The sequence below is a fragment of the Borostomias antarcticus genome (assembly GCF_949987555.1).
Source record: "Borostomias antarcticus genome assembly, chromosome: 3".
In the NCBI taxonomy this organism is placed as follows: Eukaryota; Metazoa; Chordata; class Actinopteri; order Stomiiformes; family Stomiidae; genus Borostomias; species Borostomias antarcticus.
Genome location: NC_140236.1, coordinates 4,335,785 through 4,351,940, shown reverse-complemented (window position 1 = coordinate 4,351,940; position 16,156 = coordinate 4,335,785). Strand labels below are relative to the sequence as shown.

Here is a 16,156-nt window from a genome sequence, read left to right as displayed (position 1 = left end):
GCGTAGCTTTGGTACGCTGTGAAAGAGGTTCATTCCGGAACTATAAAGTGTAACTCTGATCTGATTGGTGCGTGTCGAACGATTGGCCAGGGAAGAGTTGCCGTTGGAGAATTGTAATTGCATATTTTATCTCTGAGATGCAGAAGGCCTATTGATTTAGGATTTCCTCTGAGGATCCCCAAAAGCCAAAACCCTCGAGCAAACCGGACTATGGTAAAGAAATAAATCGGGGCGTTAATAAGTGAGGCTTTCGCACAGGTCGACTCGACCGGATGTCCACTAGTTGGATAAACAAACCCAAATCGCTGACCCTTACAGTAGGACCCCAGTTCTTAACTCTCCCTCTTTGTTGATAGAATCCTTCCTTCTCTGGGCGCGTTTCTCTCGTTGCTCCAGATCGACGCCTTCCAGCACATGCAGCACTTCGTGCAGGGGATGCAGCAGCAGGCGCAGCACGCCATCGCCGCCGAAGACCAGCAGCACAAGCAGGAGCTCCACAAACTCATGGCCAGGTGAGCGCCTAACACGCCCGCCAACGCAGCCCGCGAGCTCAACATGTGATACCGCCTCGCTGAGCCGAACTACCAAAAAAAAACACCTGAACTTCCGCTGAACTTTCAAAACATTTCTACCGCTTGATCCGGTGTCTCGTCGGATACGGGGGCGTTACGCAATTTTTCAAAACAAGCTCCGGTGTGGAAAAAAAAGTAAACATCGGGGGGGTCTCGCTGGCGGCAGGGGAAGAGAGAGGTTGAGAGCGAGGCCGAACGGCGCCGATGTTCCGAACGCCCGGGGTCACGAACAGTGCAGAACGTTCTCCCCTTTTCCCCGCGACCTGACCCGCGGCGCTCCCTCGCTTGCTTCTCGCTTCACGCGGACGCAGCCAAGCGCTCATTCCACTCTAGGGAGTTGCGGCCCCACCCCCCTCACCTCCCCTCCCGGCCACCTGCGTCCAGCTACTGATCTCAGACCGCGGGAACGGTTGACGTCTTCTCGGTCCGTCAGGTGCGTCTTCTCGCCCCCCCTACTCCCCCCCCCCCCCCCCCTCCCTTCCATGGCCACGCTGACGTGCCCGTTTCATGTCCAGCACCTGTGGGCACGCCTACTACACCGTGGCGTCGCCATCTTGTCTGGCACGGCCCCCCCTTGTCTGGCATCACCCCCTCTCCGCGGTCGCGCCGGGCGTTTTTTTGGCACCGAGCGCCCGAACGACACCTACTGAACCGGGTGCCGTGAATAGGCGCGGGGCTGGCGGTCTGTTGATGACGGGGCGGAGTGTGTTGCATGAGTCACCGGTCCCGGGACTTGCCGCCGTGTCGTTTGATCAAGCTGGTCGGAGGTGATTTGTCATGAGCAGGGAAGGGCAGAGAGCAACTGAGGCGGTCATGGCTCATGCCGCGCCAAACCGACCGCTTCTGCGCGGCACGCTAGCTCCAGATCTCCGCCTGCTAACTCCGTGCAGATGTCTGCCTATCCGAGCAGACGTTGGAGTATGGGGGTCGAAAAACAGAAAGCGGAAAGCCTCCACTTTAAGAAAAGGTCTCTCCACGTCCACGTCCAAAGACCGAGGAAGTGGTTTGCACTCTCAACAGGTCGCCACAGATCGCCAATTAAGCCCTGGCCTTTGCCGCTGATAGCCAGTTTAAGGCCTGGCCTTGTGCTGCCTCTCTCCTTCAGGGGGCCCAACCTCAAATGACCGCCCAAAGGGGGGGAATCTGAATTCTCCGAGGGCGATTTACTCTTTTTGGACAGTTTTATTTCTGGCGGAGATGGAGTTGAATAATTCAGTGTTTCTCTTTGGCCAAACAAGTAAAAAACAGGCCGGAGGTGAAGAGTGGTCATATTTTCTTTATGGGAACGATGTGCTCACTCTTGGTCTGGAGACAAGCCTTCATACAGTAAAACATGCCGGAAAAACACTCATCATCGCAGGCACCTGCACACACACACACACACACACACACACACACACACACACAGACATACTGTAGACACTCGCACCTCATAATTCGTACGAGGCAACAACCAAACATGACACCAGGAAAGATGTTTTTCTGCGTCTCCTGACAGGGCCTTGCGTTGTCTGAGGAATGCGTGTCGAGGGAAACACCTGTGCTGTCATCGTTAGCGCGCCACGTCTCTCCAGACGCGCTGACACACTTTCGCGCCGAGCGGCCGCACACCTGGTCCGCGACCCCCCCCCCCCCCTCCCCCTCCCGACGCAGACAAACACGCGTGTCGCCGACGCCTCCCCAAAGAATCCGCTGTAATTTCAGCGCTGTTTATCTGGGACGGGGGAGGGAGAGGTTTCGGGAGACGGCGGCGATACGATCTGCAAAGCCGCCGTCTCCTGTGTGAATTAGCGCCGGTCGTTACGCAACTCTCCCACTGGCTGCCCCTGTTGTCTGTGGCGCTCTCTGACAGATGAGCGTGTCAGCGGGAAGGCCGAGGCCGTTTGAAACCCCCTTCTCTCCACTACTGTATCCTCACATGGAAAAGCACTCAGCGGAGGATTATGTAATATCATTTATTAGAAGTTGTCTGGAAGCGGCGGTACGCCCCTCGTACAGTTACAGGGGCTGATGGATTGATGGCCGCGCGGCTCTTGCCAGTTCTCAGCGTGTTATGTGTTATAAACCAGTAATGTTTTCTGGCTCAGGTGGGAAAAACACACACAACCACTTGCTTGAAGTGTCTTGTGTCTCTTAGAAGGATGAATAAAGCTTAAAAGCATCAGCCACTGAAAAAAAGGTGACCTTAATTGAACCCCCTCCTTTTTACGTGATCCCAGAACCTTTCAGATACTGTAGCTAGATAGATAGTTAGGTACTTTATTCAGTATTTAAAGGTGCAGCTGTCTTTCGTTAATGACGACACCTAAGTAGGATAAATGCGTGTTTGATTTCCAAGCGTCGAATCATTCTCCGTCACGCGTTAACGGACCGTCCTGTCGTGAGCTGCTTCCGCCGGCCGCCTCCCCTAGCGACCAGCGATGACAAGCTAGCATGGCGTTCAGATCTGTCTCTCTGGCACAGCGAACAGCAGGAACGCTCGCTCTCGGCACGCAAAAAATTGAATTAATGGGGGATTTACTAGAGTAGTCTTCCGCAGATGTGGGCCTCGGGCCTCAGACAACCGTTCGGGCTGCCAGATGAGGCAACCGGGGGTACGGAGGAGGGTGTGAAGGACCGCCGGCCCCGAGGCACCTCTGCCCTCTGCCAGGAGGAGGCATATGGAAGCGTTCATCATCCTTGCGGACGAGGGCGCGGAGCAAACAGCCCGTTCCCGCCACTGTCCCGCTCTGAGCTGTTGACATCGGGGTTGGGAAACGCAGCCGGGGTGATTTATGGAGGCCCTAGCGGCGCAGACATGTAGGCCTTGCGCCACTGATCTATTGACCGAGGCTTGTCTCTCTCGGCCGGTCTCTCCCGGCTACAGGATGCTATTGACATGATGGTGTGATTCATGCTGACGTGCACTTTGGGTGAACCGAGCCGTGATGATGTTTTGATGGCTGCGATCGATGACTTGGGTTACTGTTTTTGTTTGTGATTTATGTCCTTATGTGTTTTTAATGTCGTGCTGCACAACAAATTGCAGACAGACTTAGAGAAGACGTTAAAGTTGTCTAAGTCTAAAAGGTCTCTCTCTCTATCTCTCTCTCCCTCTTCCTCTACCTCTCCCTCTCTCTCTCTCTCTCTCCCTCTCTCTCTCTCTCTCTCCCTCTACCTCTCCCTCTCTCTCTCTCCCTCTCTCTCTCTCTCCCTCTCTCTCCCTCTCTCTCCCTCTCTCTCTCTCCCTCTCTCTCTCTCTCTCTCTCTCTCTCCCTCCCTCTCTCTCCCTCTCCCTCTCCCTCTCTCTCTCTCTCTCTCTCTCCCTCTCCCTCCCTCTCTCTCCCTCTCTCCCCCCTCCCTCCCTCTCCCTCCCTCCCTCCCTCCCTCCCTCCCTCTAGGTGTTTCCTGAAGCTGGGTGAGTGGCAGCTGTCCCTCCAGGGCATCAACGAGAGCACCATCCCCAAGGTGCTGCAGTACTACAGCCACTCCACTGAGCACGACCGCAACTGGTACAAGGTCAGTGACCTCTGACCCCGTTCACCTTCCACCTTCCCTTAAAACACTCTCCAGCAGTATACTAATGACCTGACCTGAGCGCACACACACACAAACCGCAAACCACAAGGTTCGGTTTCATTAGAGAGCACTCGTGCGCATCCAGAAGGCGCTGGTCAAAGCGAGCACAAATCAAAAATATGCGGAGTTGGAGCACACTCCCAAAATCCCAGGCGATGGACTGACTTGTGATGACAGAAATGCATTCATTTTATTGAGATTGCACAGTGTGAATAAAATTGGAATAAAACTAAGGCATTTATGAAGTAAGCCAGTCCATCGCCTGAGTTTTGGGACTTTGCGGTCCATTCCGATGAGCACTAGAAAGGGACCCATTTAGTCATCTAACCTCCATTGGCTGCCCCCGCGCTGCAGGCTACAAAAATGGCGCGCTCTCTCTCTCTTTCAGACGCATCGTCCACACTCTCCGATCGTCCCTTTCCACCCCGGGCTTCCAATAGCCAATTACATAACAGGCAAAATATAGGACACATCTGCTCAGATCCCGAAAAACATTCCCCTGTTTCCCCCTCGGGGACGTTCTACCTACCGCTCAGTAAAGCAGAATAATGACTGTTGAATCAAAGGACTTTAGACCGCCCCTGCCTTCACCCCCCCCCCCTCTCTCTCTCTCTCTCTCTCCCTCTCTCTCTCCCTCTCTCTCTCTTTCTCGCTCCTTCCCTCTCTCTCCCTCTCTCTCTCTTTCTCTCTCCTTCCCTCTCGCTTTCTCTCTCTCTCTCCCTCCCTCTCTCACCCTCCCTCTCTCACCCTCCCTCTCTCTCTCTCCCCCTTTCTCTCTCTCTCTCTCTCTCCCTTCTCTCTCCCTCCCCTCTCTCCCTCTCTCTCTCTCCCTCCCTCTCTCTCTCTCCCTCCGCAGGCCTGGCACGCCTGGGCGGTGATGAACTTCGAGGCGGTGCTGCACTACAAGCATCAGAACACGGGCCGCGACGAGAAGAAGAAGCGGCGCCACGCCAGCGGGGCCAGCGCCAACAGCGAGGCGTCCAACAGCGACAGCGAGGCGGACAGCGCCGAGCACAGCCCGGTCCCCTCGCCCAGCCAGAAGAAGGCCAGCGAGGTGGGCGCCGGGCCGACACACACACACACACACACACGCGCCCGCGGGCTGGACAGCGCTGGTTCCTCGGCGCCGGCGCGGTCGAGGCCAGCTGCGTACACATCCGACACGCGAGCCCGCTCGCTCTTCTACGGTTCTATCACAACAGTATACCATTGTGATCTCATCACGATCTATTCAGATTTTTACAAATCTTTATAGTTTTTATGTAATTTAAGTTTGATTTCTAGCTTTTTTAACATTTTAGTGGCTGTGTGGAATGTTCAGATTGTGGCAGTTAATTTTTTTGAAAAAAACAAAAACAAACTGGGAACCTGAATTAGACGTCTGGTATCTGACTGACCCCTCGACCGTTTGACCCCCCTGCAGGACCTGTCCAAAACCCTGCTCATGTACACGGTGCCGGCCGTCCAGGGCTTCTTCCGCTCCATCTCCCTGTCCAGGGGGAACAACCTGCAGGACACCCTCAGGTGAGGAGGCCCCCCCACCCGCACACAGGCTGGAACTGACCACTGGGGTGTAGAGCCCCCCCCCCCCACCCGCACACAGGCTGGAACTGACCACTGGGGTGTAGAGCCCCCCCCCCCCCCCCCCACCCACACACACAGGCTTGAACTGACCACTGGGGTGTAGAGCCCCCCCCCCCCCCCCCACACACAGGCTTGAACTGACCACTGGGGTGTAGAGCCCCCCCCCCCCCACCCGAACACAGGCTTGAACTGACCACTGGGGTGTAGAGCCCCCCCCCCCCACACACCCACACACAGGCCTGAACTGACCACTGGGGTGTAGAGCCCCCCCCCCCCACACACCCACACACAGGCTTGAACTGACCCCTGGGGTGTAGAGCCCCCCCCCCCACACACCCGCACACAGGCTTGAACTGACCACTGGGGTGTAGAGCCCCCCCACCCACCCACATGACCTAAACTGACCATTAGGACACCTGGGGAAGATATTAAATATGGAGAAAGGGGGACTTCTAGTGGTGGAAAGAGGCATTGCGGATCGTCCTTGAATTTAGTGACCATGGTGGAACATCTGTGGAAAATTCAGAGTTGAATTAACTAATCAGCCGGTCATTATTTGTGACCGCAGCATTTCATCGCTTTGAGATGATCACTAACTGTGTTTTGTGTGTTTGTGGTCCTCGTTCAGGGTCCTGACGCTGTGGTTTGACTACGGTCACTGGCCCGAAGTGAACGAGGCGCTGGTGGAGGGGATCAAGACCATTCAGATAGACACCTGGCTCCAGGTAACCACCACGCCCTTTAACACCCCCCCCAGGCCAGGCCGCCCTGGAGGTCACATGGGTTATACGGCAGAATCACTGACCGAAAAAATGACATTATTCTCTGAAGCCACTTCTGCGGGTGTGCATACATAAATCGTGGAAGGGAAAGGAAGTGTTGAACGCCCCCCCCCCCCCTGGTTCCTGCAGGTGATCCCTCAGCTCATCGCGCGTATCGACACCCCCCGTGCTCTGGTGGGCCGTCTCATCCACCAGCTCCTCACGGACATCGGTCGCTACCACCCCCAGGTAACGCCCCTGCACCCCACATCAGCTACTACAAAGGAAAGAGTATTCCATTGGTGTTTGATTGATTGGTTGATTGGTTGATTGGTTGATTGGATGATTGGTTGATTGGATGATTGATTGATTGATTGATTGATTGATTGATTGATTGATTGATTGATTGATTGATTGATTGATTGATTGGTTGGTTGGTTGGTTGGTTGGTTGGTTGATTGATTGATTGATTGATTGATTGATTTGTTGCCGTTTTTGATGATTGAGTGTTGAGCTGGACTCTGTTCTACTTTTTATTGTTCTACTTTTATTATTTGTGTTTCAAATATGTTTATTATGAAGCCATATAAAATACGAAGACGGTTGAACTGTATGCATCCACAATCAGTACAGAAAAATCAATGAATGTTTCACAGAATGCATTGAGCTTCTTTTATCCAATAAAGTAAGAAAAAAAACACAGCAAGAACAACAAAAAACAATGGGTACTTTTATTATTTGTGTTGGTGTACTGTTAATTGTGCTTTTTTTTGTATTATTGGTATTGAAATTGTATATATTCTACAGTATTGTCTTCTATTTATTATTTGCTTTGCAATCTCGGCTACATTGAAAATGAGGGCTTGCTCTTCAATTGTCTTCCCGAGAATTAAAAATAAGCGAATGAATGGATTGATTGATTGATTGATTGATTGATTGATTGATGGTCTGTCCTTTCTGCTCCCCTCTCCAAGGCTTTGATCTATCCTCTGACCGTGGCGTCCAAGTCCACCACCACAGCGCGCCACAACGCCGCCAACAAGATCCTCAAGAACATGTGTGAGCACTGCAACACGCTGGTCCAGCAGGCCATCATGGTTAGTGACCATCTCACACACACACACACACACACACACACACACACACACACACACACACACACACACACATTGACACACAGTCTCTCTCAGACACACACACACACACACAATGACATTGACACACATTCTCTCTCACAGACACATACACACACACACACACACATTCTCTCTCACACACACAGACACACACACACACACATTCTCACACACACACACACACACGCACACACACACTGACATTGACACACATTCACTCTCTCACACACACACACACACACACATTCTGTCTCACACACACAGTATACACACTTCCCTGAGCGGTGTCCCGTGCCCCCAGGTGAGCGAGGAGCTGATCCGCGTGGCCATCCTGTGGCACGAGATGTGGCACGAGGGCCTGGAGGAGGCGTCGCGCCTGTACTTCGGAGAGAGGAACGTGAAGGGCATGTTCGCCGTGCTGGAGCCCCTCCACGCCATGATGGAGCGAGGGCCGCAGACGCTCAAAGAGACCTCCTTCAATCAGGTGAGAGGGAGAGAGAGAGAGAGCGAGGGAGAGGAAGAGAGAGAGAGGGGGAGAGGGAGAGGGAGAAAGGGGGAGAGAGGGAGGGAGGGAGAGGAAGAGAGAGAGAGGGGGAGAGGGAGAAAGGGGGAGAGAGGGAGGGAGGGAGAGAGAGAGGGAGGGAGGGAGAGAGAGAGGAAGAGAGGGAGAGAGTGGAACAGTGTGTTGGTTTTAGCTGCCCATTATTCTTTTGCAAAGTTGAAAGAGTTGTTGTTGTTGTCCTTATTGTTGTTGTCGTTGTTGTGGCAGGCCTATGGGCGGGACCTGATGGAGGCCCAGGATTGGTGTAGGAAGTACATGCGCTCTGGCAACGTGAAGGACCTGACCCAGGCCTGGGACCTCTACTACCACGTCTTCAGACGCATCTCCAAACAGCTGCCCCAGGTCAGGACAACACACACACACACACACACACCTGGGCCCTCCCTCTCGTATTAAACACACACACACACACACACACACACACACACACACACACACACACCCCTGAGCTGAGGGCTCCCTCTCCTATTAAACACACACACACTCATACACCCCTGAGCACTCCCTCTCGTATTAAACACACACACACCCCTAGCGCTCCCTCTCGTATTAAACACACACACACCCCTAGCGCTCCCTCTCGTATTAAACACACACACACCCCTAGCGCTCCCTCTCGTATTAAACACACACACACCTCTAGCGCTCCCTCTCATATTAAACGCACACACACACGCACCCACACACACACACACACTGTACTATACACACCACTGAGCTCTCTCTCTCATAAAATAAAATCACATAGAAATGCGCACAAGCCCTCTCAGCGCTGACTGCGTGGTAACTTCAGTGCACGGCGAAGGTTTTCCCAGTCTAGCGGTTTTAGCTGCAGATTTGTGGGGAAATGTCAATGGGGAACAGGTACATCAACTCAGGATCTAGACTGTAGTTGTGCCAGTTGAATCGTCTAGCTACTCTGATTGATTGCCCGCTTTGATGTTGGCATATCGTATCTGTGTGTGCATACCAGTCTATCAGCAGCAATAATGAGTTTCATTTGACTTGTCCAGGCGTACATTCCTCCATCCTGACAGTAGAAACCCATCTATCTGGATCATGTCAGTGTCCCAAAAGAATGAAAGTCATTCTGTGATGTGATGATTAACGTCTTTTGGAACAGGTGAAGCCAAGTGTATCAATAATGTTTTTGTGCTATGGTTCCTTTTAAGGCCAAGCTGTGCATAAACACGGTGCTCTGCCAGATTGAGACAAAGGCTTGTGTAGTAGGGAAAGCACAGTCCTGAGGCTTTGTTACTGTAGAATAGGTGATCCATTCATGGAGGAACGTTGTTTTCAAACGAGACCTGCCCAACCAGTGAGAATGAACATCCGTGATAGACAGGGTCAGACCGTGAGGGCGAGAGAGACTGAAATACACAGGAGAGAGTCTGAAAGAGTGACATGGTAACATGGTGGCACGGTGAAACAACCTTCACACGCACACACACACGCGTGCGCACGCACGCGCGCACACACTTTCTCTCTCTTGTTCTGACTCACACACACACTCTCACACACTCACAAACACTCGCCACCTGCACATTTAACCCCCCCCCCCCCTCTCTCTCCCTGTGACCCCCCTAGCTGACCTCTCTGGAGCTGCAGTACGTATCTCCCAAGCTGCTGATGTGTCGGGACCTGGAGCTGGCCGTGCCCGGAACCTACGACCCCAACCAGCCCATCATCCGCATCCAATCCATCGCCGCCTCACTGCAGGTCATCACCTCCAAACAGCGCCCCCGCAAACTCACCATCATGGGTAAGAGTGCCGGCCCGAACCCGGGTCTGGCTCAGTTGGTCCTGCCCGTTTGGACAAATAAGCGCTCGTTCAAAACAATCAACCGACTTGTTTTGACGCTAAACCACAAAGTCGTCGGTAGAAAGACAAAAGACGAACCCATACTAAGAAGACAAAGCTCAGCTTATTCTCCTTTCACCTGGCGGACGAGCGTGTACGCGCCCGCCGCGCGCTGTTGATAACAATCGGTAGGAGGAAATCTCCTAGCAACACAGACGGAACACACAGTACCCCGACTTGCGGCTCCGCTCTCGGTGTCTGTCTTTATATAACGTCTGGTTCTGCCGGAGTGTTTGGGCTGGGGAGACTGTGCAGATCCGTTATTCTACTGGGTCCACCGGGAGTATTGGTTGACTGCAGCGGTCGGGTCACTGCCGACCGTCTCTCTCGGTAACTGAGAATTCTCTTGAAAATACATCGAAATAAGTTTTCCAGGAATTCCATCTATAGCTAGATGGCGCAGTAATGATGCAGTAACTGTATGATTTACTAAACGTCGTTCGGCTTTACTGAGAAAATCCCCGGGCCCCATCTTGGTACCATCTGAAAATGGAGACTCATTTCTAGTGTTGAGATTTCGAGTGTTGTGTGTTGCCGCCCCCTGCAGGTAGTAACGGGCACGAGTTCATGTTCCTGCTGAAGGGCCACGAGGACCTCAGACAGGATGAGCGGGTCATGCAGCTGTTCGGTCTGGTCAACACCCTGCTGGCCAATGACCCCGCCTCCCTGCGCAAGAACCTCAGGTAAACCGGAGGCCGGCCTCACGCACACTAGCTCTGACACCCATTGGTGCGTGGGTGTGTGCGCACACGGCACGCCACCTGCTGGCTGCTGTGGGTAGTGCTGTCACTAATTGGCCATTTAAGTCAGCTCTAATTACCTAATTAAATAATCCCGGTCACCGTCTGCTTGGGACCCCTGCCGGTACCCGTGCCAAATACGGAAGCTGTCAGGGGCGACAGTGACAATGGAAACAAACAGATTCGCTCAATTCTCGTGGCGCTAGAGAAGCTGAATTCTAATGCGTGGACGTTGACGTGTCCGTGTCTCCGTGTGTGTGCCGCCCCAGTATCCAGCGCTACGCCGTGATCCCCCTGTCCACCAACTCCGGTCTGATCGGCTGGGTTCCTCACTGCGACACCCTCCACGCCCTCATCCGGGACTACCGAGAGAAGAAGAAGATCCTGCTCAACATCGAGCACCGCATCATGCTCAGGGTAGGGAGGCGTCCTCCCGTTCTCTCTCTCTCTCTCTCTCTCTCTCTCTCTCACACGGACGTCAGCGCTTCTCGTTCCGTGGTCAGAGCAAGATAACTAGAAGAGTCCTGTCTGTAGCTGTTTTTTGGGGGGGGGGGGGTCTTTGTCAGTTTGAGCTGTCTTAAAGCTGTCTGTGTGAAACGAAGGAAATTCATGTGAGAACCCAACGTAGAATAGGGCGGTAAGAGCAAGAAAGTACGGTCTGGAAAGGATCCAAATCTGATGATGTGGACGTCTTGTGGTCAATGAAATCTGATGTTGTTGACACCTTGCGGTCGATGAAATCTGATGTTGTTGACGCCTTGTGGTCAATGAAATCTGATGTTGTTGACACCTTGTGGTCGATGAAATCTGATGTTGTTGACGCCTTGTGGTCAATAAAATCTGATGTTGTTGATGCCTTGCGGTCAATGAAATGTGACGTTGTGGACATCTTGTGGTCAATGAAATCTGACGTTGTTGACGCCTTGCGGTTGATGAAATCTGACGTTGTGGACGTCTTGCGGTCGATGAAATCTGACGTTGTGGACGTCTTGCGGTTGGCAGATGGCCCCAGACTACGACCACCTGACCCTGATGGAGAAGGTGGAGGTGTTTGAACACGCGGTCAACAACACGGCGGGAGACGACCTGGCCAAGCTGCTCTGGCTCAAGAGCCCCAGCTCTGAGGTAAGGCCCGTCGTCAGGCCTACGTAAAGGCGACGTAACATCAACGTAACAACAACGTAATAGCAACGTACTGAGAAAGATACAGTGAGCGGGTGTCGTTTCTCCCCGTAGGTGTGGTTCGACAGGAGGACCAATTACACGCGCTCCCTGGCTGTGATGTCAATGGTCGGCTACATCCTGGGACTGGGAGACAGGTGAGCGCCTCTCCACCAGCGGGAGCTCCGGACTGGTGATGTGGGTCACCGTTAACGCCGGGGCGATAACTGAACGCCGGGGCGATAACTGAACGGCGGGGCGATAACTGAACGCCGGGGCGATAACTGAACGCCGTCTCTCAATCCGACGCTTCTGTGTCTCCGCAGGCATCCGTCTAACTTGATGCTGGACAGACTGAGTGGGAAGATCCTCCACATTGACTTTGGAGATTGCTTTGAGGTGAGGGTGAACTCCCGCCCCCCCCTGGACACACACACACACACACTTTCTCTCTCTTGTTCTGACACACACACACACACACACACACACTTTCTCTCGTTCTGACACACACAAACATACTCACACACACACTTTCTCTCTTGTTCTGACATACACTCACACACACACAAACTTTCTCCCTCTTGTTCTGACGCACACTTTCTTTCTCTTGTTCTGACACACACACACACACATACTCACACATACACACTTTCTCTCTTGTTCTGACACACACACACACACACACACTTTCTCTTTCTGACACAAACACAAACACACACTTTCTCTTTCTGACTCACTCACACACACACACACACACACACTTTCTCTTTCTGACTCACCCACACACACACAAACTTTCTCTTTCTGACTCACACACACACACACAAACACACTTTCTCCTCCCCCAGACCTGAATGTGCAAACGGTCGTGTGAATGTTTTCTAAACCTGGCCGCCCCCGCAGGTGGCCATGACCAGAGAGAAGTTCCCAGAGAAGATTCCCTTCAGGCTGACCCGGATGCTGACCAACGCCATGGAGGTACCGTGGGGACAAGCCGAACCACTGCTGGGGTTTTTGGCGACACGTTTCTGAAAGAAGATTCTGAATTATTCATTGAAATAACTAGTGAAAACGCTTGGTTTCTGTGTGTGTGTGTCTCTCTCTCCCTCTCTATTTCTCTCTCTCTCTGTCTCTCTCCCTCTCTATTTCTCTCTCTCTCTCTCCCTCTCTATTTCTCTCTCCCTCTCTATTTCTCTCTCTCTCTCCCTCTCTATTTCTCTCTCTCTCTCTCCCTCTCTCTGTCTCTCTCGCTCTCTATTTCTCTCTCTCCCTCTCTATTTCTCTCTCTCCCTCTATTTCTCTCTCTCTCTCCCTCTCTATTTCTCTCTCTCTCTCTCCCTCTCTATTTCTCTCTCTCTATTTCTCTCTCTCCCTCTATTTCTCTCTCTCTCTCTCTCCCTCTCTATTTCTCTCTCTCTCTTCCTCTATATTTATTTCTCTCTCTCTCCCTCTCTCTCTCTCTCTCAGGTGACGGGTCTGGACGGTAACTACCGGATCACGTGTCACACGGTGATGGAGGTGTTGAGGGAGCACAGGGACAGCGTCATGGCCGTGCTGGAGGCCTTCGTCTACGACCCACTGCTCAACTGGAGGCTGATGGACAGTAAGACAAACCGCCAGCGCACAGTCTTCACCCACACTATCCACACGACCCGTGGACCCACGGTACCGAGCCAGATGGCTGACTCAGACGACCAGCGGTCCTCAGTGGCCGCGTGTGGGAGTAGACTTGCAAAGAACAGCCATGGTGCCGCAGATTAAATGAGCGCCGTTCAATTCCGACTAGGGCTGGGTATCAATTTGAATTTCAAGAATCGATTCGATTCCGATTCACAAGGTTCGGATCATCACAATTCGATTCGATTCAATATTGATTCGGTTAGTGTTACTAAAACCCTTTTTTTTTTTTTTTTTTTTTAGCTGTAACCTTAATTACATGACTGCCAAGTTATGCAACACATCAATACTACGGCTGGGTATCGATGCTGATTTCCAAAAATGAATGAATAATTTAATCATTGAATGAATGAATGAACTATTCATTCCTTCATTTATTCATTCATTCATTCATTAAATAAAAGATCGATTTTGGGATTCATGAATCGATTAAAAAAGTTGATTAATCGATTCTGAATCAAATGATTCAGAATCGATTAATTTTTTTTTTTGACCCAGTCCCTAATTCCGACGTGCCTCTGCTGTGTCGTCCCCAGCCAACACCAAAGGAAACAAGCGCTCCAGGACGAGGACCGACTCCTACACCGCGGGACAGTCCGTCGGTCAGTTTTGCACCGGCGGCCATTTTGTACCGCGATGGTCATTTTTGCCGTTTTTGCTTGAAGCGTGAGTCTGAGTGTGAATGTGTCTTTTTTTTGCAGAGGCACTCGATGGGATTGACCTGGGAGAGACCACACACAAGAAACCCGGATCCACGGTGCCCGAGTCCATTCACTCCTTCAGTGAGTCCGCTGCTTAGATACCACGCAACGCCTGGTGCTGCTCCAACCCTCGGTTATGATGGCAGGCTTTCATTCTTGTGTCTTACTGTATGAGGACTGTATTTGGGAGGTTGTGGAAGTCCAGAATTGTACCAAGTATAGACGGTATCGTTAAAAACATCTCTTTTCTTGATGAAACACAGTAGTAAGGAAGGACACCGCTTGTTTTTTTGCCACCAAGGACATTAGTCCTAGTCCTAAGTATTTCGGTGTATTTCTGTCTCTGCAGTCGGCGATGGCCTTGTGCAGCCTGAAGCCCTCAACAAAAAGGCTATCCAGATCATCAACAGAGTACGAGACAAACTAACTGGTACGTCTCTCGCCTTTTATAACTAGAAATACTACTGACATTGGCGAAACAATGTCAGAAAAACAGTTTTTAATGATCAGCGTTTTTTCCTGTCAGGGAGAGACTTTTCACACGATGAGACTCTCGATGTGCCGACTCAAGTGGAGCTCCTCATCAAACAAGCCACCTCACATGAGAACCTGTGTCAGTGCTACATTGGATGGTCAGTATTCATTCCTCACGTTCGCGTAGCCCCAGGACACTGCTGTGTTTCTGAATTCAACAGTAAATCAATGCCCCCCAAGGTTATACGTGAAGTTACCTGGTTAAAATGAAGTTGGCAAGAGGAAACTCTTATATGGTTGAATGGAAACACAACAGTGTTGTTATAGTGTTATTTTTCTCTCCCCAGGTGTCCATTCTGGTAGAGGAGCCTTGTAGATGATCCAGTGTGAGGTCACTTCCTGTGTCCCTGTGGTCCTGTGTTTAATGACTAACTATGAAAAGACATGAAGGTATTTGATTCAGGATGGTGATTATATATCAATTTGTATGCCAATAAATCGTGTAAAGATATTAACCTTAATTGTTTTATTCTGTGTCTATCCTGTCTGCATTGGAGGATGTTTCTAATAGTAGTCGGACCGATTAAATGCCATTCTAAGATGATTGTCGTCAGCCGATTAAAAAAATAATAAGTGCACTGCAGACAGAAACAATGTTAAATAAATGTTCATTTAAGCTCAGCAATTTTGTCTCATTTGTTATTATTAAATTGTTGTATATTTAAAAAAACAAACATGATATTGGCATTATATATCAGTCAACAGACGCCCTGCTCTCTAAGTATTGTCATCGGACATTGAAAAACCCATATCAGTCGACCACTAGTTTCTAATGCTTCTGTCCAGTATGTGAATATAATGTGCTGGTCAATTTTTCAAGGATATCCTAAAACAGTACCTTTAAACTCCCCCCAGGGGGCACTGTGTCTCTTATAAAGAGCAATTCCATACAGGTGGGGATATGGGGCAATATTATTCACTAGGAGAGTTCCATATATACATGTAATAAGCCATTTTGATGATGGAAGCCTATAGCATGTCACACTTTTACAGATTGGAGACATTTTGGGCCAATATCATCAGGGAAATCACACCACCGGTCCAGCTGTAGATCCATTATAAATGTTGAACCATAGAAAAATGATAACATTTCATCCAGGAGGCTGGACCGCAGACATCTCAAAGGAAGGCTGCTGCAGGTCAAGATCGGCTAGAATCTAAGTAGCTGCAGCAGAAGCTCAGCTCATTGCTATTCCCCGACACTCGCCCTCTGCCATTTCTTTCTCTATTTGTTCCTTCTTTCTCCTGAAGGTTAATTACTTATAGATAGTTAAGGATTACTGGGCAACAAAAGGCCTCCAATTGATCT

General features: G+C 51.1%; 1 protein-coding gene across 2 annotated transcripts in view; it reads left to right on the top strand.

Moving 5' to 3' along the window:
- The window catches only part of mtor (mechanistic target of rapamycin kinase), a 78,083-nt gene extending 62,747 nt beyond the window's left edge, over positions 1–15,336 (top strand). Inside the window, exons 37-58 of one of the 2 annotated variants that reach the window (XM_084435883.1) lie at positions 397–512; positions 3,953–4,070; positions 4,987–5,184; positions 5,554–5,654; positions 6,343–6,439; positions 6,626–6,724; positions 7,450–7,572; positions 7,913–8,095; positions 8,381–8,515; positions 9,761–9,935; positions 10,582–10,717; positions 11,044–11,191; positions 11,777–11,899; positions 12,011–12,093; positions 12,262–12,334; positions 12,839–12,913; positions 13,403–13,538; positions 14,149–14,214; positions 14,314–14,394; positions 14,663–14,743; positions 14,840–14,945; positions 15,135–15,336. In XM_084435883.1, coding sequence (XP_084292009.1) covers positions 397–512; positions 3,953–4,070; positions 4,987–5,184; positions 5,554–5,654; positions 6,343–6,439; positions 6,626–6,724; positions 7,450–7,572; positions 7,913–8,095; positions 8,381–8,515; positions 9,761–9,935; positions 10,582–10,717; positions 11,044–11,191; positions 11,777–11,899; positions 12,011–12,093; positions 12,262–12,334; positions 12,839–12,913; positions 13,403–13,538; positions 14,149–14,214; positions 14,314–14,394; positions 14,663–14,743; positions 14,840–14,945; positions 15,135–15,150 — 2,469 coding nt within the window. In that variant the 3' untranslated portion in view covers positions 15,151–15,336. The remainder of the gene's footprint in view (positions 1–396; positions 513–3,952; positions 4,071–4,986; positions 5,185–5,553; positions 5,655–6,342; positions 6,440–6,625; positions 6,725–7,449; positions 7,573–7,912; positions 8,096–8,380; positions 8,516–9,760; positions 9,936–10,581; positions 10,718–11,043; positions 11,192–11,776; positions 11,900–12,010; positions 12,094–12,261; positions 12,335–12,838; positions 12,914–13,402; positions 13,539–14,148; positions 14,215–14,313; positions 14,395–14,662; positions 14,744–14,839; positions 14,946–15,134) is intronic. The other variant, XM_084435884.1, reaches the window with a different exon arrangement.
- Positions 15,337–16,156: the final 820 nt, after the last annotated feature.